This window comes from Cygnus olor, chromosome Z (assembly GCF_009769625.2).
Source record: "Cygnus olor isolate bCygOlo1 chromosome Z, bCygOlo1.pri.v2, whole genome shotgun sequence".
Taxonomy (NCBI): Eukaryota; Metazoa; Chordata; class Aves; order Anseriformes; family Anatidae; genus Cygnus; species Cygnus olor.
In genome coordinates this window covers 54,220,045-54,242,813 of record NC_049198.1, presented here as the reverse complement: position 1 = coordinate 54,242,813, position 22,769 = coordinate 54,220,045, and the positions used below count along the sequence as shown (strand labels likewise).

The 22,769-nt window shown below is 38.3% G+C and overlaps 2 protein-coding genes across 2 annotated transcripts in view; both read right to left on the bottom strand.

Annotated features, from left to right (window-relative positions):
• LOC121062190 overlaps nt 1-13,517 on the bottom strand; it is a 37,043-nt gene extending 23,526 nt beyond the window's left edge. Inside the window, exons 1-3 of the mRNA XM_040541905.1 lie at nt 13,339-13,517; nt 4,220-4,387; nt 2,370-2,471 (exon numbers count right to left, since the gene is read on the bottom strand). Coding sequence (XP_040397839.1) covers nt 2,370-2,471; nt 4,220-4,387; nt 13,339-13,507 — 439 coding nt within the window. The 5' untranslated portion in view covers nt 13,508-13,517. The remainder of the gene's footprint in view (nt 1-2,369; nt 2,472-4,219; nt 4,388-13,338) is intronic.
• A 2,351-nt stretch (nt 13,518-15,868) lies between these two features.
• LOC121061849 lies at nt 15,869-19,635 on the bottom strand. The gene is made up of 2 exons (XM_040541265.1): nt 19,498-19,635; nt 15,869-18,435 (listed from the first exon to the last, which is right to left on the bottom strand). Exons 1-2 carry the CDS (start codon nt 19,553-19,555, stop codon nt 15,869-15,871), a joined length of 2,625 nt encoding a protein of 874 aa, XP_040397199.1. The 5' UTR covers nt 19,556-19,635.
• Nucleotides 19,636-22,769: the final 3,134 nt, after the last annotated feature.

Sequence of the window (22,769 nt, the reverse complement as noted above, 5' to 3'; positions counted from 1 at the left end):
TGTTTCATTTTAATTAGTAGTTTACAGGAAAAAGTTGTTATGTACTAGGGCTAATGCTTCACTCATGACCTATGATCTATTTATATTTAGGTACAAAACTTCCTCCCATTCTAATTTGAAATGCCTCTTCTTAGGTTATATTATCTCTTCAAAAGCACTAAGGCAATCTGTATGTTTACAATGGGGAAGTCAGCTAAAACTTTTAATGCTAGAGAGAAGAAACATTTCTGTGCAAGACAGATTACTTTATACGAATTGGTACTTAAATTCCAAGCTATCTGATATAACTGGTTGTTATCCAAGTACACATTGTCACAGCTGTGCTATTTAGATGAATGCTGGTTGAATCCAGTAATTCTATTTCCTTAAAATAATCAGCAACGACTGATATTCATCTTTAACCTTTTAGTCAAATTAATGTTCTAATAAGATGAGCAGAATGACTTTTTTCCTTCAAAATTACTTTCTCAGATTCATGGTAAATCATTTTTCAACTGAATTATACTGTGAAGATTATCTGGTTTCTAGGGCTATAAATTAAAAATATATTCTGGAGTTAAAGTATGTATTTGTTTCAGGATGAAGAGGATTACATAGCCAATATTTAATCTTACTAGGTCCTTTCTACAGTATTCTGTAGGCAAAGTGGTTTTTTTTTTAAATTTTTTTAAATATATTTTTAAATTTACATTATTGGCAAGACTTCAGTTGATAATGAAAATTACTGATTGCATTCAGATGTGTAAACAGTGAATGATTTCTAGGATCTTTTGACAAAATCATGTTTATTTTCTTGTAGGTAACAGTAAAAGATTAAAAGGTCCTTGTATAAACAATAGATGTAGACATATAAAGAGAACCCCTTCCTACTTTTTTTTTTTTTTTTTTCTGAATAGGTCTGTCCTTTGCATGAGTTGCTCTTCTGAACTGAAGGCTTTATTTTTAGTATTTATTAAGTAGAGTGTTTGCTCTGAGGCAATTTAGAATGACTTTTAGAACTGAACAGGGACTTCATGCACAAAACATGCCTAAGGTATAAATCCAACAATGTTCAGGTCTTAAGGGAATACTCATGATTCTAATATAAATCTAGAGGATTGTAAAATGTTTGTTAATAACATTTAATAACATGTTGACCTCTGTGGATGTTTTTTTTTTTTTTTTCTCTGCATGTTGCTCCCTTGCTCAGATTTCTGACTTTTCTGATTTTCTCTACCAAAGTTTAATGATGATTTTATTTAGCTAAGCATGCAGTTTTTAAAATCATGGATTCAGCTTATGGGGTCATAGGCCTCTGACAGTAGCCCAGTATTCTCAGGAACCTGAACAGTATGATACATGAAGCTGGGAAAGTAATAGACCTATTCTTAGGTGCCTTGCTAAAGGCACTCACTAGCATTGTTGGTCTGGAGAGACATTTTTAATTATATCTGCCTTTGGCAGTAGAAATCTTTGAGTACCTTCTGCTCCTTCTTGAATTCTGTTTTGTCCATCCTGAGATGCAGAGAGCGGTACAGTAAACAATACTCTAGGGTGAAACCAACGTTTTAGGTAGCAGTCAAATGAGTACCAGTGTCTCAGTCTCACTACTGTTACTGATGGGGCCAAATTTGGCTGGCTTTCCAAGCTGCCATTACACACAGCTGAAGATTTTAGGGATCTTGCAGTGGTGACTCCCAAGATCTCATTCTTGCATGTAGTTGCCAATATCATGCTCTGCATCATTCTTCTCTAGGGGAATTATCTTTTATCTTTGTTACAGTTTAACTTGTTGAAACTCTATACGTACTTTTTTTTTTACTTTTTTTTTTTTTTTTTTTTTCCCCTCACACAGTTTCATGAGGTCCTTCTGGAGTTCCTCACAATCATCAGTCTACCCTACAGAATTTAACATTCCATTTATTAAGGTTTGTAGATGGCTCACTGGAAACCCATCCAAGTAAAATTGTCTCCAGCTAATTAGACTTTTGGGAGTGTTGTTAGGAGGATCACTGCATCCTCCATTTCATCCTGAAGGGTCTGTTGTCATTAATGGATGTCAGTCCCAAAAAAACTGTAGACTAGTTCTGGAGAAAGCCTAGATGCAGACACTTGTATGAGGTATGAACTGGCATGGAAAGTCACAGAACAGTGTAGTTCTGTTAGTGTACAGATGTGTGAGGCTCTAAGATAGCTTGTTTTGAGCTGTTCAGGTATGTTTTATTAAACATCTTAAATCAACTACTTACGAAAATTATTTACATATATGAATATTATATATTATATAATAGGTACTTTCATTTATGCATATTATACTATTATTATATCATTTAATATTATATATTTATATATTTTCGTAGCAGAATTTCACTGGTGCAAACACAACTTACTTGTGTCAACTTCAGTCACAAGGATAGGCTTTGAGAACTGGATCCGGAAACCCCAAGGGTAGTTACCAGTTCCTTTAGCAATCTTCACTGTTCTTTCACGAACTGCAGAAAATGGAAGAAGAGATCCCTTTTTCTCTGCAAATCAAATTCAATTTAACTAGCAGCAGCGTATTTTTAAACCTTTTTATTTACAGGCACTGACAGTTACTGATTGCGCAGATGGCTGGGGTGGTTTAGCATCACTCCTAGCTGTTTGGTATTGCTGCTTTTCCAGGGCATACCACCCTCACATCGTGACTGACAAAACATCGCAAAGACTAACAGCGTGAATGAAATGTACTTTCATCAGCAGTTAAGTGGCTCGACTTTGTAATGAAGCGGCAGAGAAGCGCTTAGATGTTCCACTCCACTGACTACATTCTTGGAGAGAAAAATACTTCTGCTCTTTGTTAAAGGAATGCATGTCAGACCTTTAAGCTGCAAACACAAAGCACGCTCTAAATTTTCAAATCCATTTATTGTACTATCACTCTTTGTCCATTTTAGAAGGTCTCTCTTGGATATCAATTGTATGCTTTTTTTTCTTTTTTTCACCCACCCTTCCCTGTTCATGCCCCACTCCCACAGCCTGTAGTCATAACTCCACCACACTGGGATCTCCTACCATCAGTGGTTTTACCCATGTGAAATGTCATGTTAGCAGAATTTAAGACATAACAGAATTATCCTCAGTAAAAAGTAAAACTGGGTTTTAATTTTCTATTTCATGTTTCAACTTTTTCTTGGGGTTCAGTATCAGTACCATTTCTCAAATTGTCTTGCTTTTTTCATAGTCGTGAAAGAGTTCTGTGTAAATTTGAATTTTCTTTTGTCTGCTTTTGACCATTGGACTGTTTTACTGGGTTTGTTTAATGGAGGCTGATTTAATAATAATTTATGATAGCTGTTTTTTCTTCAAATTGTGTAATATTTGAAAAGTTGAAGTTGCTTTAGAGGTTACTTTACTAGTAGGCCAGTTGATATTGTTTATTTAAAAGAGCATAAATACTTCAATATGTACTTTAAGTATCTTGCTGAACTTCTGAGCTCTCCTTTGGGAAGAAAGGCAATCAAAATACTCTCCAGAATATTCTCATACAGTTTAAGGGAGATTTTTCATATCTGGAGATGCATAGAAGATATTTGTTTTCTCTCATGTTGTGAATAATTTATGAGTTCCAACAAAGAACTATCTCCGTGAAAGATAGGTGTTTCACTTTGTTCTTAGTTCTTTGAACTGTGTTACCTTTAAGTAATTTACCATATGAAAAGTGAAGGAAAATGGCACAACCCCCACAAAATTATTCACTTTTATCTGTTTGCATGAGTGGGTTTAAATTGCAAATAGAACAAGACGATTCTTTCATACCCATTGAAAACTTGATGCTTTTCTTTCTTGACCAACTACGTTTGAAAGTTTGATGGAGAATGGATTTTATGACTACTACTAGGCTTTATGTCCAGAAACAGCTCTCTACAATGTGATGCTTGAAGAAGTTATGAAATTATATTACATCTACATTTATCTTGCAACAAGAGATGATGCTTAATTTTGTCTTTTTACCAGTATCAATTTTGTCAATTCATTCTGATATTTTTCAAGATAGTAGCTAAATAAGAACTACATATTTATTTATTTATTTATTTATTTATTCCTTCCCCTTTTAGCTTCTTGGATTTAGATTCTTGCTCCTGTCTGCATCATAAGCAACTGGCATCTTCTCCAAAATGTTGATTTCATGTTATCCTCAGAGTGTGCAAACTACTTACACTTTCATGACATTTATTACTTGTTGCTTTAGACAACTTACTTGCCACTGGTCTAGGTCTTTTGCTGAGACATCTAGGACTATTATCAGGAGAGACATCATCTCCTCTGAAAACCCAGGAAGCAGAATGAAAGTTTTCTGTATAGAAACCTCTGTCCTCATTTTCAGAATGTAGTCCCAGATCTACGGACCTAGCATCCTCAGAATTCACTGTCATGAGGATAAAACAAATAAAAGTAATATTAGTAGGCAAAATGCATGAAGAATTAAAGACTTCAGTCAGCAAGTAAGGAAGAAGTGCCCTGAGTGATGTTTGTAATGTCTCTGCTTATTTGCTGCTGTTAAAGGGGCAGTATGCAAAGATGTCAGAATATAAAATCACAAATTGGATATTATTACATACTGAACTTGAATACCAAATGCAAACGGTCTAAAGAGGAGCTGCACCTGTGTAAGAGAAGTCTGGCTTTAGCCAAGTGTTGAGCTTTCTTATGCACACTACTTGATCAGGAAACTAAACAAGTTTTTGAAGAATTTAGTATGAGTTAAGCACACATGGGAAAACAAGAAGCTAAAAACTGACTGACAACTCAGGTAATGATTACTAGATTTGTTGTTTTCTTAACCTTAACTCTTCCAGATGTCTGTATTTACTTTTATTGAAAAGGAGGTGAGGAATTTTTTTTTTTTTTTTGACGTAGATCTCCTGGTTTATCATAGTCTGTTGAATATTTGTCTGATGTTACCTGTGTTACTATAAGGATTTTCAGATTTGTATTTGATAATAATTTGCATTCAGAATGTCTTGTAATGAGTCTGCTGGGCCAGGCCATGTCACCTGGGTTAGCGTGGAGATGGGGGAGGACACTAATTCCTCTGCTATAGGAAAAAGCAATAATTTTCAGGCTCACAAGGGACAAGAGACAGCTGGCTGTGGGAGAGCTTGGCTCTACACAGCAGTCTGACTGGAGAAAAAAGAGGCTGTGCAGTGATGTGACAACCTCCCAAGCAGCCTGGGAGCTGGAACTGGAAGGCTAAAACCAGGTAGTGAAAGGCATAGAAAAGTATATAACATCAGAGACTGCATTAATGGATAAGCTGAAAAAATGCTTTAGTATAAGTTGCCTAAGAGGAAAACATATCCTAGTCCTTTCAGTACAGAATGCCTGGTATAATGCAGCTAGATTTATATGCAGCTGGAGAATGCCCCTGCTTTATTTATCCTGTATTTGATGTGACAGTTAAGTAGAACGATTTCCAGTTTCAAAACAGGCAAGATTCTGTAAAATCTTTTCAGAAAGAAAACCCTCCTGTAAGAAGGGTTTTGAAAAAATAACCCTTCTGTAGTTTTGTTCAGCAAGTTACATTCTGAATACATCCAAATGAGTGTATTTTAACTTTAACAGTTTGCTTAACTGTATCTATATGGACAAATATGCCACAGCTACTGGCTTCTTCCATATTATGCAGGAAGTATGAGATGGCATGATTAACCGTATAAAAAATGGCATGACTAGCTGTCTATAAAGCTGATAACAAATATATATATAAAAAAAAATAAATACTACTGAGCAGATTTAAAAAACATCTTAGCTTTCTACCATGCATTTATAAATGAAGAAATCCTAGACTAATCCCAAGCAATTCAATACAACAGTATTTTGGCAATTTAACATTGAGTTGTTATAACAGTAGCAGAGCTTAAAATGTACTTAGGGGGCAAAACCACAGAAATGAATGCTGCTGCTTTGGCATTAAGGAGTTATGCAAAGACATTTCTCAAATGTCTTTTCACTTCTCTTCTCCTTGATATTTTGGCACAGATGTCAAACCTAGCAGCTTATGAGTGTTAGGAACAAGCTGCACTAACATTGGTAGCTTCCAACTGCACTTCTGGTTGCTAGAATCAAGCATCTAAGGAGTTGCTGGTGCCAAATATCGATTACAGTTGTCTCAAGTCTGTAAATATCAGGGAACAGACTAGCTACCCAAGAGAAAAGGACAGAAGTCTCAGACCTGTAGCACAAAATGCTTAGACACTAGGAATTGTGACACAATTGTCTGACCACTTTCCTCTTCCTCAAGGAAGGCAAGTTTCTCTCTTGCAACTTGGTCCTTATATATATATCTATATTCTCTCTATAAAACCAGTGTGTGCCTGATCTGATACATTTTATGGTTCACTTTATACTCTAAAGCTATCACTGTTGAAATCAACAAACAGTTTATCTGGCTGTATGCATCTCTTGATATGTTTTCTGAGTTCTGGTGTTTTGTGGCTCTGGTGGATTAAAAAAAAAAAATCCCTGTTTTCTTTAGTGGACATTAAAAACAGAGCATGATTCAGTTATCTGAACATAGGAAGCTAATGCCATATTAGATGCTTTAAGGTACCTCACTTGCCCTCCAGTTACTGCCCCAAAGAGGCAGGCACCCCCTGTATGTCACATATCTTGGAAACCTAATGGTATCCCAGTTAGCAACAAACACCTATGTTTAGGAGGGGGATTGAGACTCTGCTAATGTGGGATTTACCTCTTCAGCACAGGGATGGAATTTATTCACAGTTTATGTTGTATTGGACCCACACTGATGTCTTATGGCTGTCAGTCTTTTATAGGTTTGCACTCAACATTCTTCAAAAAGGAGGTTATAAATCTGGTAATGGTGTTTGGGCACCAAGAGGAAGGATCTTCCCCCACCTGACATCTAGCATCTACAAAATAAATGAGGATCCTCCTCACAGATGAAGAGGGGCCAGGTGTGCCTACAAGCAGAAGTTCTGGTTCACTTAATCCTAAACTATACAAGGGCAACAGGAAGAAAGAGTGAGTCATTGTAATGGGTGACTCTTGGCTCCAGGGGACAATGGCACTCATCTGTTGACCTGATCTACCAGCTATAGGTTGCTGTCAAGTTTGTTGCCTGCTGGCGGCCTGGATCTGGGATATTGTGAACAGACTACCTAAGTTTGTTCAATGCTCTGATGACTACCCCTTGCTGTTACTCCACATGGGCAGAAATGATACTGCTGGGGAAACCTGGGCAGTATCAACAGTGACTAGTGAGCTCTGGAGGCAGTGGTCAAGGGCATGGCAGCCCATGTAATTTTCTCCTCAATACAGTTGGTAAAGGGAATGGGTGTGAGAAGGGCACTAATGGGATAGACCAAAAATCTGGCTGCAAAATGGATCTTGGGACAGGGCTTTGGATTGTATGACCATAAACCTGTTTGTGGACCAGTGTTTGCTTGAGAAGGATGGAACCCAGCTCACTAAGCAGGACAAACCTATTTTTGCCAACAGGATGGCTGGTTTCATAAGGAGGGCTTTAAAGTAGGAAGGGTCAGGAAGGGAGAGAGTAACTGGCAGCCCTGTGAGGGAGTGATGGACAGGGTTTCTGAGCAAAGGACATGGGATGAAAGCAAGAGGAAGGCATAACAAAATCAATAAAATGGGACTTAAGTGGGTGCACCTCCAGCACTTGCATGTAAGCAAGAAAGTGCCTACAAGGCACCATTATGGAAAAATCTCTCAAAACTTTTCTAGGAACAGTATGCTGGAACACCTTTTGTTAAGTGCTGGTACACTAATGCACAGAGCATGGGGAACATGACAAGATGAGTTAGAGACCTGTATGCAGCTGCAGGGTTGTGATCTTTTTGGCATCACGGACATGTGGCTCCCATGATTGGTGTTGCGATGCAAGGACACAGGCTCTTTAGGAAGGACAGGCTGGGAAGCTGAGGAGGGGGTGTTGCTCTTTGTGTTAGAGAGCAGCTAGGGTGCATATTGCTCTGCCTGGGTGTGGATGAGTGGTTGACTGAGAGTGTAGGTGTTAGGATTAAGGAGAGGTCACAAGTAAAGCTGACGCTATACTGGGTGTCTGCTACAGGTCACCTCGCCAGGAAGAACAAGTGGATGAGGCCTGTACAGCTTGACAGAAGAAACCTCACATTTGCAGGACCTCGTCCTCATGGGTAACTTCAAACACCCCAGTATCTGCTGGAGGGACAACAGAGCAGAACATAAGCAATCCAGGAGGTCTTGGAGTGCATTCATTGAATCACAGAATGGTCCAGCCCCCCTGCCATAGGCAGGGATGCCACCCACTAGATCAGGTTGTCCAACCTGGTCTTGAACACTTCCAGGGATGAGAAATCCACAACTTCTCCAGGCAACATGTTCCAGTGCCTCACCACCCTCTGAGTGAAGAATTTCCTCCTAACGTGTAATCTAAATCTCCCCTCATTTAGTTTAAAACCATTTTCCCTTGTCCTATCTTTATCTGCCCAAGTAGAAAGTTGTCCTTTAAGTACTGAAAAGCTGCAATGAGCTCTCCCTGGAGCCTTCTCTTCTTCAAAACGAACATCTCCAACTCTCCTGGTCTATTTTCATAGGAGAGGTGCTCCAGCACTCTGATAATCTTCGTGGCTGTCCTCTGGACCTCTACATCCTTCTTCTGCTGGGGGCCCCAGACTAGGGTGCAAGCACTCCAAGTGTGGCCATACAAATGCAGAATAGATGGGGATGATCACCTCCCTCAACCTGCTGGCCGTATGTCTTTTGATGCAGCCCAGGATGCAGTTGGCCTTCTGGACTGCAAGCACGCACTGCTGGCTCATGTTGAGCTTTTCATCCACCAGAACCCCCAAGTCCTTCCCGCAGGGCTGCTCTCAATGAGTTCTTCTCCCAGTCTGTACTCACATCTGGGATTGCCCTGACCCAGGTGCAGCTCCTTGCCCTTGGAATTGTTGAAAATAATTAGGTTCACATGGGCTGACTTCTCAAGCCTGCCCAGGTCCCTTTGGATGGCTTCTCTTCTTTCTGTTGTATCAACTGCACCACTCAGCTTGGAGTCATCTGCAAATTTGCCGAGGGTGCACTCAATCCCACTGTCTATGCCACTGATAAATACATTAAACAGTACTGGTCCTGGGACAGACCGCTGAGGGACACCACTCGTCACCGGCCTCCACCTGGACATAGAGCCATTGACCATCCCTCTCTGCATGCAACCGTCCAGCCAACTCCTTATCCACTGCATGGTCCACCCATTAAATCTATATCTCTCCAATTTGGAGATCAGGATGTCATGTGGAACTGTGTCAAAGGCCTTACAGAAGTTCAGGTGGATGTCATTGGTTGCTGATGCTGTCACTTGATCATAGAAGGCCACCAGATTGGTCAGGCATGATTTGCCCTTGCTGAAGCCATGCTGGCTGCCTAGGATCACCTCTTTGTCTTGCATGTGCTTTGATATTGCTTCCAGGAGGATCTTTTCCACAATCTTGCCAGGCATGGAGGTGAGGCTCACTGGGCTGTAGTTCCCCAGATCCCTCTTTCTACCCTTTTTGAAAATGGGAGTGATGTTACCCTTTTTCCAGTCACCAGGGACTTGGCTTGGCTGCCATGACTTCTCAAATAAGATGGACAATGGCTTGGCAGCTTCATCAGCCAGTTCCATCAGGACCCTGTGATGCATGGCATCCGGCCCCATAGACTTGTACATGTTCAGTTTCATCAGGTGGTCTCAAACTTGCTCTTCACTTACAGTGGGTGGGACTTTGCTTCCCCAGCCCTCACCTAGAGGTTCAGAGACTCAAGGGACATGGGAAGCCTGCCCACAGAAGCAAGAAGTTGTTGAGTGCCTCTGCCTTCTACTTGTCTGTTGACACCAGTTTTCCCTTCTCATCCATCATAGGGGGTACGCACTCTTTGGCCTTTCTTTTGTGAGCAATATACCTACAGAATCCTTTCTTGTTATTCTTTGCATCCCTTGCCAAGCTCAGTTCCATCTGTGCCTTGGCTTTCTTGATCCCATCCTTACATATCCAGACACCATCCCTGTACTCTTTACAGGCCATGTGCCCCTGCTTCCACTGACTATGCATTTCCTTCTTGCGCTCCAGTTTGACCAACAGGTCCTTGCTCAGCCATCCCAGTTTTCTGCCCTCCCAAACTGCTTTCTTATACATGGGAGGGAGAACTCTTGTGTTTTAAGAAAAACATCCTTAAAGAGCTGCCATCTCTGTTCAGCTCATTTGTTCCTAAGGACATTGTCCCAGGGGATCTCATCCACTAGGTCTTTAAATATCTGGAATTTTGCTCTTTGGATATTCAGCATCCTGACTTTACTCTTTGCCAGGCCCACATTCCTTGAGATCACAAACTCAGCCACAGCACAGTCACTGCAGCCCAGGTTTTCTCCTATCTTAACCTCTTTAATGAGTTCATCTGCATTAGTGAGCACCAGGCCCAGTAATGCTTCTCCTTTGGTTGGTTTGTCTAATAACTGGACCAGGAATTCCTCCAACAGGATGAGAGCATGCAAGCATGACACTTCTTGTAATTGAAGCAAGAAGGCCTCATCAACAGGCTCCCCTTGATCAGGTGGCCTGTAGTAGACCCCAAATCCAAGGTGTCTTTTATTGGTCCAGTCCTTAACTTTTACCCACAAGCTCTCAACCTCTCCGTGGCTGTTTCTCAGAGTCAGCTCTTTGCAATCAATCCATTCCCTAACATAGACAGCAACACCCCTTCCCCTACTTCCCTGCCTATCTCTTCTGAAAAACTTGTAGCCCAGTGTTCCAGCTGTGGAATTTGTCCCACAACATTTCTGTGATAGCAGCGATAGCATTGATATCTTGCTCCTCCAAGTGATAGAGAAACCAATGAGGAGAGGTGCTCTGCTGGACCTCATACTCACCCACAACAAAGGACTTGTTGGGAAAGTTAAGGTCAAAGGCAGCTTTTGCTGCAGTAACCATGAGATGATGAACTTCAGAATTCTGAGGTAAGGAGGTGGGGTGAAATGTGAGATCACAACCCTGGACTTCAGGAGAGCACACTGGCCTCTTTCAGAGACCTGGTTGGAAGAGTCCTGTGAGATAAATTCCTGGATGAAAAGGGGCCCAATAAAACTTTTTTTTTTTTTTAATGTATTCAAGAATCACCTACTCCATGCTCAAGAGACATCCATCCCAACAAATAGAAAGTCAGGCAAAAATGCCAGGAGGCCTGTGTGGATGAACAAGGAGCTTCTGGGCCAGATTCAAATGCAAAAACATACAGAGGGTGGAACTAATGATGGGTGATCTGAGAGGAATACGGGGACATTATCTGAGCATCTAGGGATGAAGTTAGGAAAGCTAAAGCACAAATGGAATTGAAGCTGGCCAGGGATATCAAAGATGAGAATAACTTCTTAAAGTACATTGGTGACAGAAGACTAATGATTATGTGGGTCCACTGCTGAATGAGACAGGTGACTTGGTTACACAGGACATGGAAAAGGCTGAGGTAGTGAGTGCTTTGGTAGCAAGACTGGCCCTCAGGAATGGCAGGTCCCAGAAACCAAGGGAAAAGCCTAGAGCAAAACAGATGTACCCTTGGTGGAAGATCAGGTAAGGGAATACTTGGGCAAACAGGACATATGTTTACTCCTTGGGCCCTGATAGGATACAGCCATGAATACTGAAGGAGCTGGCAGATATCATTGTGAAGCCACTCTCAGTAATCTTTGAACAACCATGGTGACTGGGAGAAGTGCCTGAAGACCGGAGGAAAGAAGATGTCAATTCTATTTTCAAGAAGGGTAAGAAGGAGGACCCAGGGAATTAGACACTGGTCAGCCTCACCTCTGTTCCTGGAAAGGTGACGGAGAAGCTAACCCTGGACACCATTTCTAGGCACATGAAAAGCAAGAAAATCATCAAGAGTAGTCATCATGGGTTCACCGAGGGGAAGCCATGCTTGACCAATTTGATAAGCTTCTTCAATGAAATAACCAGCCTGATGGATGAGGGGAGAGCAGTGGATGTTTTCTTCCCGGACTTCAGTAAGGCCTTTCACACAGTCTCCATACAATCCTCACAGATAAGCTGTGGATGCATGGGCTGGATGGGCAGACAGTGAGGTGGACTGAAAACTGACTGAATGGCTGAACCCAGTGTTTGGTGATCAGTGGTGCAGAGTCTTGCTGGAGGCCAATAAGTAGCTTAACGTTTTTATTTATGATCTGAATGATGGCTCAGGGGGGATCTCATCAATGTCTATAATTCCTCAAGAGAGGGTGCAAAAAGGATGGAGCCAGGCCGTCTTCAGTGGTGCTCAGTAACAGGACAAGAAGCAATGGTCACAAACTGGAACACAGGTTCCCTCTGAACACCAGGAAACAATTTAATGTGGGTGGGTAACGGGGCACTGACAGAAGTTGCCCAGAGAGGTGGTAGAGTCTCCCTCCTTGGTGATCTCAACAGCTGTCTGGACATGGTCCTGGGCAACCTGCCACAGGTGGACCTGCTGGAGCAGAGGGGCTGGATCAGATGATCTCCAGAGGTCCCTGCCAACCTCAGCCATTCTGTGATTCCCTCACTGAAAGTAAACATTCTAGCACAAAATAATTCCACTGGAAAGTGTGCATTTCTTCATCTGTTAAAAAGTACCTTTTACCTTTTACCTTTAACCTTGTTAGTTAAAATAGCAAAAGAGGAGGCAAAGGTGGTGTTACGAAGTAGCACATATGCTTTATCTTAGAATGTGCAACCCTTGCTTGGGGACTCCATCTGCAGGAAAAGTAAAAGCATTAAACAGTTCATCTTTATAATTCTTTACCATATGATTTAAGCTACTGAATTTGGTATAAACTCAAGCATATGGTGAGGTGACAGATTTCATAATGAGACAGTTGCAGGACTAACTGTTCCAATAACTATAGGGACAAGGAAAGACAATCTAGGCAGCAAATCTGAAGATAAAAGCTGGAGTGGGTGGGTGTCTTAATAAGGAGAGAAGGACTCCCAGCTCACCACGTCTTTAACATAAGCAAAACAGACAACAGGACTGTGGCTTTTGTTGCACCCTCAAAGCTGCTGCCATAAGTGATTACTTGTCTAAGTCTAGTGATTGTCCTAGGGTTTATTGCATCTGGACAAGGATGGTACAATCTACTTTTCTTTCTTTTTTTTTTTTTTTCCAGCCATATTTTTCTGCTACTGACTCCCATGATCAGAGTTCAGTCAGATAAACTATTCTTGCTTATGATAACAAAGATAGAGACTCAGGTTATGAATGGAAGATCAGTTTCCTTGGCTGAAAGTCCTGACAGAGTGTCAACTGCATAAAGAAAAAATAATAAAACTGTAAGACTAATATACTCACTTGATCCTTCAGTGATTGTGCTGGTTATGGAACTTCCACCAGTTGAACTGCATTTTTTGCTGTCTTTGAACTGTTTCCGTCTCCTGGCCCATTGGTCTATTGCTTCTTCCTGGGAGCTGTCACTGGCTCTGGCATCTTTCATTAATGGTATCTTTCTGTTTTTATTCATTTCTGATTTCAAGTCTAAATTATAACCAGACATTGTTTGTAAGGAACGTGAGAAATTATACGGTTTTACATTTTCACATTATAAATACAAGAATATCTTTGCTAACACAGAAATGAAAATATCAAATAACACTCAAAATACCCATAAACTATACTTCTTAGACTTGTTGATGTATTCATGCAGAGGAAAGTGCATGTGACTACAGTGTGATAGTTGCACTTGTACTTAAATACCTATACAACCATTTGTATGGCATTTTTATACAGAAGTAAGTTAATTGTTCATGGATTTTATTTACAAGTGCTTGTACATTTTTGAAGTGGTCAGTATGTAGATATATAAAGTATTTTTAAACATTAAAGTCTTGCAAGACGAATGTAGATAAAAGGATCTGTATTTTTATTTTAGGCTTCTTTCTAAGTACAGCAATAGAAATTTATTTTATTCTATTACCATTTCAAAGAAAACAACAATTGTAAGACTTTGTATTGGATTCCCTTCTGAAAATGCACCTGTGTCTACCAACAAAGGCAGATAGGGTTACACTGGAAAAAGTGGAAAATTTCTTGTAATGCCCTTTGCATGAGTCCTTGTCCCTCTGATAATAACTAAGTTCCCACACCATCATCAGACTTCTAGATTGCTCAGACTCCTTTCTCCAAACTTGTTAACAACATTTTCATCTGTTTTTCCTCTGTGTTCCCCATTGTTGAAAACTTATCAACAAAACACATTTTCCTCTGTGTCACCCATTGTTGAAAACTGCCACATTTCCTTTCCAGTGTCACTGAATTATTGAGCACAGTAAGCCTCACATTGCCTTGTGTGCCCAGTGTCTTGGCTGAGTAGGTTTGTATTCCTACATTACAAGCGGACTTTGATTCACATTAACAAATTTTAAAAATTTGCATGCCTATACTTCTTTCTGGATGTACAAATTTACTCATTTAAGGTAGGACCTCCACAGCATCACTAAGAATTTCACAGATAGAAAACCAAAATTTGACCATAAACTGAAAGAGGGACAAAGTTACAGGTTTTGGGTGGGACAATCCAGATAAGGTGATAGCTAAGAGAGAGCACACAGTTATATAATTCTTAGTAAGGGGCAAAAGAAAAGAGGGGAGGATTAAAAAATAATGCAACAAATAACCACACCTTGCAGTTGCAAGACAAAAGCATTTTTATGCTGCATAAAAATTAAACCATTAAACCATTGAGGTCTAATGTTTTTGAGCATGCAGGCTTCCTTCAGTATCTTCTATCCGTACCTTGTTCTAAGGAACATTTAATTAATCCTCCACTTATTGTATTATTTTAGATATTAACCAATGTAACCATATCTATCTGTATATCTGTCTATTTAGTCAATAGCAAACTTCAGGTTTATTTGAAATTTCCATTACCAGTGCCAAAATCAAGAAACAAACAAATAAAAAACATAAGAAAACAGTCTTGGAGGACATAGCAGTATTTTCTGCAGATATTGTGAACTTGAAAAAGTATTAAAAACTCACTGGCACTTTTTACTAAGATTCTTGAATAGTTTTAACCATGATAAGGAAGTACATATTTTTCAACAGTAAAAAAGCCCTAACCTCCAAACCTGCTGGAAACAATCTCTTCTACAGAGGATTATCTGAATTATATTTGCGTATAATGATTAAAATTAAAAAGAAAAAGAAAGATTAAGGGCTTTGGAGTGATATTTCAAATATACACACAAAAATATGTTTATACATATTCATGTGTATAGATGTAATATAAAAAGCTTACACTGCAGTGTGCAGTGTCCCTGTACATTTTTACATTTTTATGATTCAGAACACTCCTTTTAAATGACCAATTACGGATATAGATGAATGGATTACAGAAGGGATGATAAGAAATTTGCGAAAAAAAATCTTTTTTAATATGCAGTTTTCTTAGCTGTATAAATAGAGGAGAAAGGAAGGTTAAATGATCTGCTGTGGTAATTCTATGTCATGTAAAGGCTCAGCCATAATTAGGACCTAGATGTACTTAGAATTCAATATTTGCTTAGAAACCATAGATTCCAAAAATAGATTTATGTGATTTTGAAATTATGACCAGAGCTCTGATTATATGCCACATGCCAACCTCAAAACTCCCATACTGTTTTGGTGTTTGCTTCTCTCACCAGAAGCATCAGATGGGTTGACTGTTTAGCACAGGAAAACTACTTCTTGAGCAAAGTTGCTTTAAATATTTCTTTATTTTTAAAATTTAAATTACTTGATTACAAAATCACTCCTAGGATCCTCAATATGATAACTGCATAGTATAACCAAATGGCTAAAGTATACCAATATCATCTTTTTGTGAGGACATAACATACTTTCATTTTTCCAAAGATGTCACTAGAGCACTAAGACAACTATGCAGAGGTGTGTAAGGGACATTAACTATAAAAATCTTAGAATACCTACCTTTCTGACTAATCTGTTTTACTGATGATAGGGGGAAATCTATATTCTGTTGAAAATCTTCTTTCATTTCAACCTTTTTCTCAACTTCATCGGAGGTGGATTTGGCTAACTGAGGTAGTTGATTTGCTCCAGCATCTGTTCTTATGCTATCATCAGGTGATTGTTTACCACAAAGGTTCTCTGTTCTTTCGTTGATATGTGATCGTTCTATGAAAATTTCTTTCTTTTCAGTATAAGCTGAAGAGAGAGATAATATGGCTGTCTGTACAGAATCATTATGGCAATTGATTTCAGGAAGGGTATTCCCAGAAATACCTTGTATTTCAGAAAAGCTTTCTAATTCATTATCTATGTCATGATCCTCAAGATCCAATATCACGGGGGATAGCAAAGATTTTTCTTGTATACTACAGAAAAGTTTAGGCTCTTTTCTTACTGCAGAGCCAAAGGGATCAGGTACCAATTTAGTATCACCTTGGACAATGAGTCTTTGTTCTAGTTCTCCAGTTATTACAGTCATTACTGATCCTCTCCTTTTCTTTGTTATGTCAGGCTCTGTGGAGGGTGGCTGAACGTTTTTCTGTATGGCTGAAAGTCGGTTTGGAATGCATTCTATAGAAGCAGAATTAGTATTTTCCTTGTCACTAAAAGGTTCACCTGCAGGGGTCCTAGAAGGTGGAGAGACCTGTACCAGCTGAGCTTTGTTCCGTAAATCTACATGCTTCTCTAGATGGTTGTACTCTGGTGTTTCTCCATCTAAAACATCTTCAGTAGACTCACTGTCTTCCTCCCATATGGCTAGGTTTCTCAAAGACTCTGTACGCCCTTTTTCTTTTTTCTCATTTATAGTATCAATGGAGCGAAGACTCTCCATTAGTATTTCTTCTGTTTCCTCATCTTGCCCCACATAGTCTGCATAGTCATTCAGTAAGCAAGTGTCATCTAGACTTTCTTCAGGCTCAGATGGATAAATGGCAATATTATGATCAAATGAAGTGAAAGCATACTGATATGTAGACTTAAGACCTTTCGAATTTCTCAGTGAAGAGGTCAAGTCAGGACACATACAAAGTTCTGTACAGTGGTTATGAATGTGTGAGTTCTTGCCACAGATGTCTGCTTTGGTCTCCTTAGGTGGTACTTTTAATGACAAGGATGGTAATGAATAGAAGCCAGAATCCCTTCTAGGGTGAAATGGTGATGGTACATCAAGGGTAGTATCAGGAAAAGACTTTCTTCTTGCTGGTGTTTGCCCTGTGCCATTGCACTTGTAAATGTTATTTCTTTCTTGAGCTGTTGCACTATTCTTATTGATGTGCTCCTTCCCAGTGTTTGAATTATTCAAGGTATTACTGGCTAGAAGACAGTTTGTATTATTCATTTTTGAGAAAAGTATTTTGTCTTTTGAGAAGTCTTCTTTTTCATTGTTGTGGTCTTCATACTCATTTTTGTTATGTTTACAGAAGTAATTTTCCCCCTCCCAAATTCTCAAGGCTGTAGAGAGGCTGTCAGGTTCCTCTCCGTCATTAGCAGGATATGAAGAGACCCCCTCTGCAATAGTATCTAAATGCATTTTGTCACAGTCAGCAAATTCTTTAGGCGGAGGAAGAAGTATGGATCCATCTGGGAATATAAATTCTTCTTTTTCATGAAAGCAAAAATGTGACTCACAATCTGTATTGCAAGGTGCCTTTGTTACATAACAATCCATTTCATTCCAATATGTATCTTCACATTCCTTGTTGCAGGTTTTCCTCTGTGTACCAGGTTTGATGTTAACTTTTAGGTTTTTCTTTTTGTTAATATATTCTACTTTAATTTCCTTTCCTTCAATGTTCATTTTCAGTGAGGCATTCTTGTTGAGAGCAGTTTGAATTTTGTGTGTAGAAGTTCCCTTACACTTCCAAATGTCTACTTCTGAATGGTCATTTGGAGGACATTGGTATTTTGGACATCTTGAACACTGGCTTTTCTGGTAATGTCTTTCATGGCAGTGTTTATTGTTCTTTGAACTTTTCCTTTTCTCAGCCACAAGGTTTGTTCCAGAATCAAACAAAGAAACATTCTTAATTTCTACTTTCACATTAAAAGACCTGTGTTTTACCTCTGCAGTAATTATTCCGGTAGCCAAACTAACAGGCTTTGCAGAGTCTGGTTTGCCCCACACTGTAATTTTTCCTGTTGATGAACCTCCTGATTCATCGAAAGTTGCTGTAGCAAGGATTTCATTTTCCAGAGAAGAGAACATTGGAGGAGTGCAGTTCTTTTCCTTCTTTCTTTCTTTTTCATTGTCTGACACATCGTCTCTATCTTCAGACACATCTGAACTACTCTGATCCTTGATTTCGTGATCTGTTCCCTTTTCTTCAGAATCCCTTACATCCAGTGGCTCAGTGAAGTGAGCCAGAGATTCGTCTGCTTTATTTTCCAGGTTTTCTACATTTTGCTGGCATTTACAAGTGAGTGACAACTGCTCATCTAATTTAAGACGAAAAAAAAAGAAAAAAACATTTTCCCATGATTTGGTAAACAGTTTCACAAATGTATGATTAGCTTTGAGACACTTTTAATTGAAAATGACTGTTTTGTCTTTAAAATGTAGTGTATTTTCTACATTGGTATTTTATTTATTTATTTATTTTGATCCAGCATTTGTTTCTTTTGTCTTAGTTATCTGATAAGTAGTATGAAGGGTATATTATGTTAACTCACTCTAACTGGAAGAAATTAATATATATATATATTTATTTTCTTAGAAAGGTTCACAGTTTTTAGGTGATAGGGTATTCTTTTTGCATTTAGAAAAACGTACTCCTTTTACTTCTATTATTCCTTTGAGTATTTACTTCATTCCTGTGGACACGCTGGGACAATCAATATCCCATTGCATGCTTGCAGTTCCAGGTAAATTACATGGAACCTGACTTTTATAATACTTTTACAGATGAGCAAACAAAGGGATTAATGAATATTGTCACAATCACACAACACATCAGTGGCACATTACCAGGAGGTATGAGCCCTGTTTGAAGCTGTTTGAATACTGTTTCCTGGCAGGAGGTTCTAGGCAAGATTTCATAGTGTTTATACATTTATGTGAAATTCTGCCTTGCTTGGGCTTTTTATTTATTTATTTAAATATTATTATTTAATATATAATTTTATTATTTTTTTTTTATTATTTTAAGAATCATTCATATGCAGTATTAGAGGATAATAGTTTGCAGTTTATTTTACTTAGACAACATTCATTGAGAAATTTACAGTAAAACGATGACAATTTTGACAATTTGAGGCAATTAAACATCAGTATTTTTGGAAAGACTGCCACAAATAAGTAGGATAGTAGCTGTACTAGAATAAGACTAGAATAAGACATAGTCTCATCAAGACATTGGCTATATTTACTACACTTGAGTGTAAATATTTCCAATTTGAGAAATAGCTTTGGGCACAAACATGGATTTATGTCTTGATGAGTGACTGGATCAACCACCTATGATTCTGATGCTTTTACTTCAAATATTTCTGTAAACTTACATTCTCTGGAATCAGAATTTTTTCTGCCCTTGTAGCTTTTTCTTCTTTTTCTACTCATTTCTAAGACCTGAGGGCATCTGGGCTCCACTCTTCTGCGTGGGAGGGAAAACAGTGTATTGTAAGAGAGTTACTCCAGAATAATTTTGCTCTCTAATTCTCTCAGGCTGTCTAAGCTGGCTTTTCTCCTCTATAGCCACTGACTAGCTATACTGAAAAATACTGAAGTGCTAGAGCCGGTACTAATGCAGGTACTTTCTAGTCTTGGTTACTTAGTTACTTGGTTACTTAGGACCAAATTTTTGAAGTTGTTTCTAAGTAATAACTTAAAATATCAGTTAGGTGTATTTGTTTAAAATATATCTAAGATACCATAGTCTTCAGCTATGGGGCCTGAACAAATTCTCTTTGAATTTTATGGAACTTTTGGGCCATGACTGGTGTTTTTCAGCCCATGATTTGATCTGATTCTGATTTTTGGACATTAATATTGTGCTTTAAGCATTAATTTTTAATTCATTCTTGTTTCTATATATAATTAAATAGTTAATAGTCTCTCTCTCTTTTTTTTTTTTCCTTAAAAAAAAATACAGACTGAATGTAGGAAAACAGCTGGGACTAAGTGTATAACTGAGTCATGTGCAGAGCAAAGCGAGACCAATCTGTAAGTCAGAGTTTGGGTTATTCCTTTAATTTGGTTGCAGGAGAAAATAATTGTCTGAGAGTCATATTTTTTTCAGTGTATATAGGAACTTGCTAAATATAAGCTTAACTGTTAATGCTAACTTGGTATTGAAGGCCTACTCTAGTAAAAATTATTTGGAGATGGACAACTTCTAGTATTTCATTTTTTAGTATTATTTTCTGGGAAATTTCACTGTCTGAATTTAACAAACTTTAGGAAATGCAGTATCAAAGAAAGGTTAGTACAAGGAAAACATTATGGTGACTAAGATTTGTGTGCTTTAATAATTTGAGTTATATGAAGCATCCCCAAACACTCAAGATGTATGGAGGAGTAAAAAAAACTGCAGTGAACACAGAATAATACCAAAATGAAAGGAGGAAAACAACCAACCAACCAAAAAAAACAAGCAGGAAAGATGCTGGAATTTTAAGGAGGTAGACAGTATTGTGGATCAATTCAAAGGAAAGGCATATTTATTTAACTTTCACGTCATATTTGCAATATATGTTTTGCCAGGTGTCATGACAGAACATCATACAGATTTGCAAAACAAATTCTGTTCTGAGATGGTCAATCTTTCTACTACTTTTCAAATAGCATTTATCAATGCTTTCATGATAATGCAAGTGATGACAAGCTCTGTGATAATAAAGGCAAGAAAATGTTTTTCTTTTTCTAACATGTGACTCTGAGATCATGTTGTTAGGCAGAAAAAGTTGCCTTTATAATGTTTCTTAGAAGTAAAGTGGAAAATGTAGGGATTATTTTATTTCATGTTTATATATTGGTGTTTTTATGTGAAAACATTTGCTTTCTTAAGTTTTCTAGAGTAGAGTGTTCAGTGAAACTATATGATAATTACAAGTCACTGGCAGAAAAGACAGACTAAAAAAGAGAAGGAAAATATATAGGAAATATTTAAGCATATTGAATCAGAATGGTGTGGTGACAATACATTTGCAAAATGCTTTATGTTCTTTCAGGATAGTATTAATTGCCCTTTTGGGGTGGAAAATGTCTTTCCTATAATTTCAATGTCTCACGTTCTAGAAGGCATGGCTATAAATATATTTAGTGGCAGTTCACTGGATAACTCCACATTGAATCCTATACTTAAAGTATTTCACCTTTTACAGACTGTACAAGAACAATGTCACAGAATACTCAAGCACCATTAAAAGTGCTTGATGAAATTCCTGAAGGTTGAAACACCTGGAAAAGTCCTTTCACTGCTTTTTCACTATGGACTTCAACCACGTCAAAACCATCTGATTTCTCTTTTCTCTTTGGATACAGAATCCCCTCCCCCCTCTCTTTTTTTGTCTTCATTACCCCAGATATCCTTACTTAATATGGAATTTTGTGTTCATTCACTTCCATTGTGTCTCCTTTTCCTTCTATTTCTCAGTATTCTTTTACTCCATGCTAATCTTTTCTTTCATTGATTTTGCTCCTCTATCATATTACCTCTATCATATTTGGCCCTGTTTCACTGCTTAGTTCCTCCCCTTCTTTCTTCCTATAAAATTGTTCTTAAAGCTAGACTCTTCCTTATGAATTCTTTCTTTCACTTTCCTTAGATATCGTATTTTGTGGCATACTACCCTTACTAGCTTTTGTGCAGATGTCCCACAGAAAATTTATTCTAACAGACAATGCCATTTTGAATATGACAGCCTAATCATTCCATAATCAGAGAGTAGGCAAAAAGGGCTTATTTATTTACCTCTTATTTACCTAATTCAAGTGCCTCTTATTCGAATGCTTTCATTTTTTTTTGCCCTCCCCCCCCTTTTTTAAATTTGCAAAAATGCTCCAAATCTCCTTATCAAGCTACCTTATTTGAATAATTTCTCTACACCCAATTCTGCAGGACTTTTGCCAAATAATGTACTTTATATGAGACACAGGCAAGAAAAGAGAAACGTTATCAGAAATACCATGGTAGTGTTTCTTACTCAGCTGGTATGCATCTTAGTTTCATTTGTTTATCATTTGCTTTATGTGTTTTCCAGAAAACAGACTGGTCTTTAAGAATGTCTTTGCAAAATGTCTAGAACAGTCATTTATTAATATGGGGCTGTACCAGGACCCTAAAGCACTTCACAAATTTAATTAAAACATGAATTACATGGCTGCAAAGAATCAGCTTCCATTCAAATGGAACTCAATAGTTATCTGACAGTATCCAATTAGCTATGAGAACAGTACATCCAAATGAAATGCTTAGAAAAGCATGGGTAAGCAAAATTGCTCCGCAACTGATATTGTGCTAGGACCCAGCGATTAATCATTTTATTTCATGAAATGTTCTGTGGGACTTTTAATAAAGCACACCTAATCATGGTCTTTTATTTTCAGATGATCAAAAGATAGCAAATACCAGCCAGTAATATTTCTTCAGATCTGGTTCTCAAGGAAAGTTACTGTCTAAGCAACAAGACACAAAGGAGCATATTCAGGAAATCCTTACCTCATGTAATGAAATTTTGCATTATGTTGGACACACATAAACAAGTGAGACCACAGTGTTAAATAAGTTTTGAGTTAAATAAGTTTTGATCACTTTTCTTTTTTTCTTTTTTTT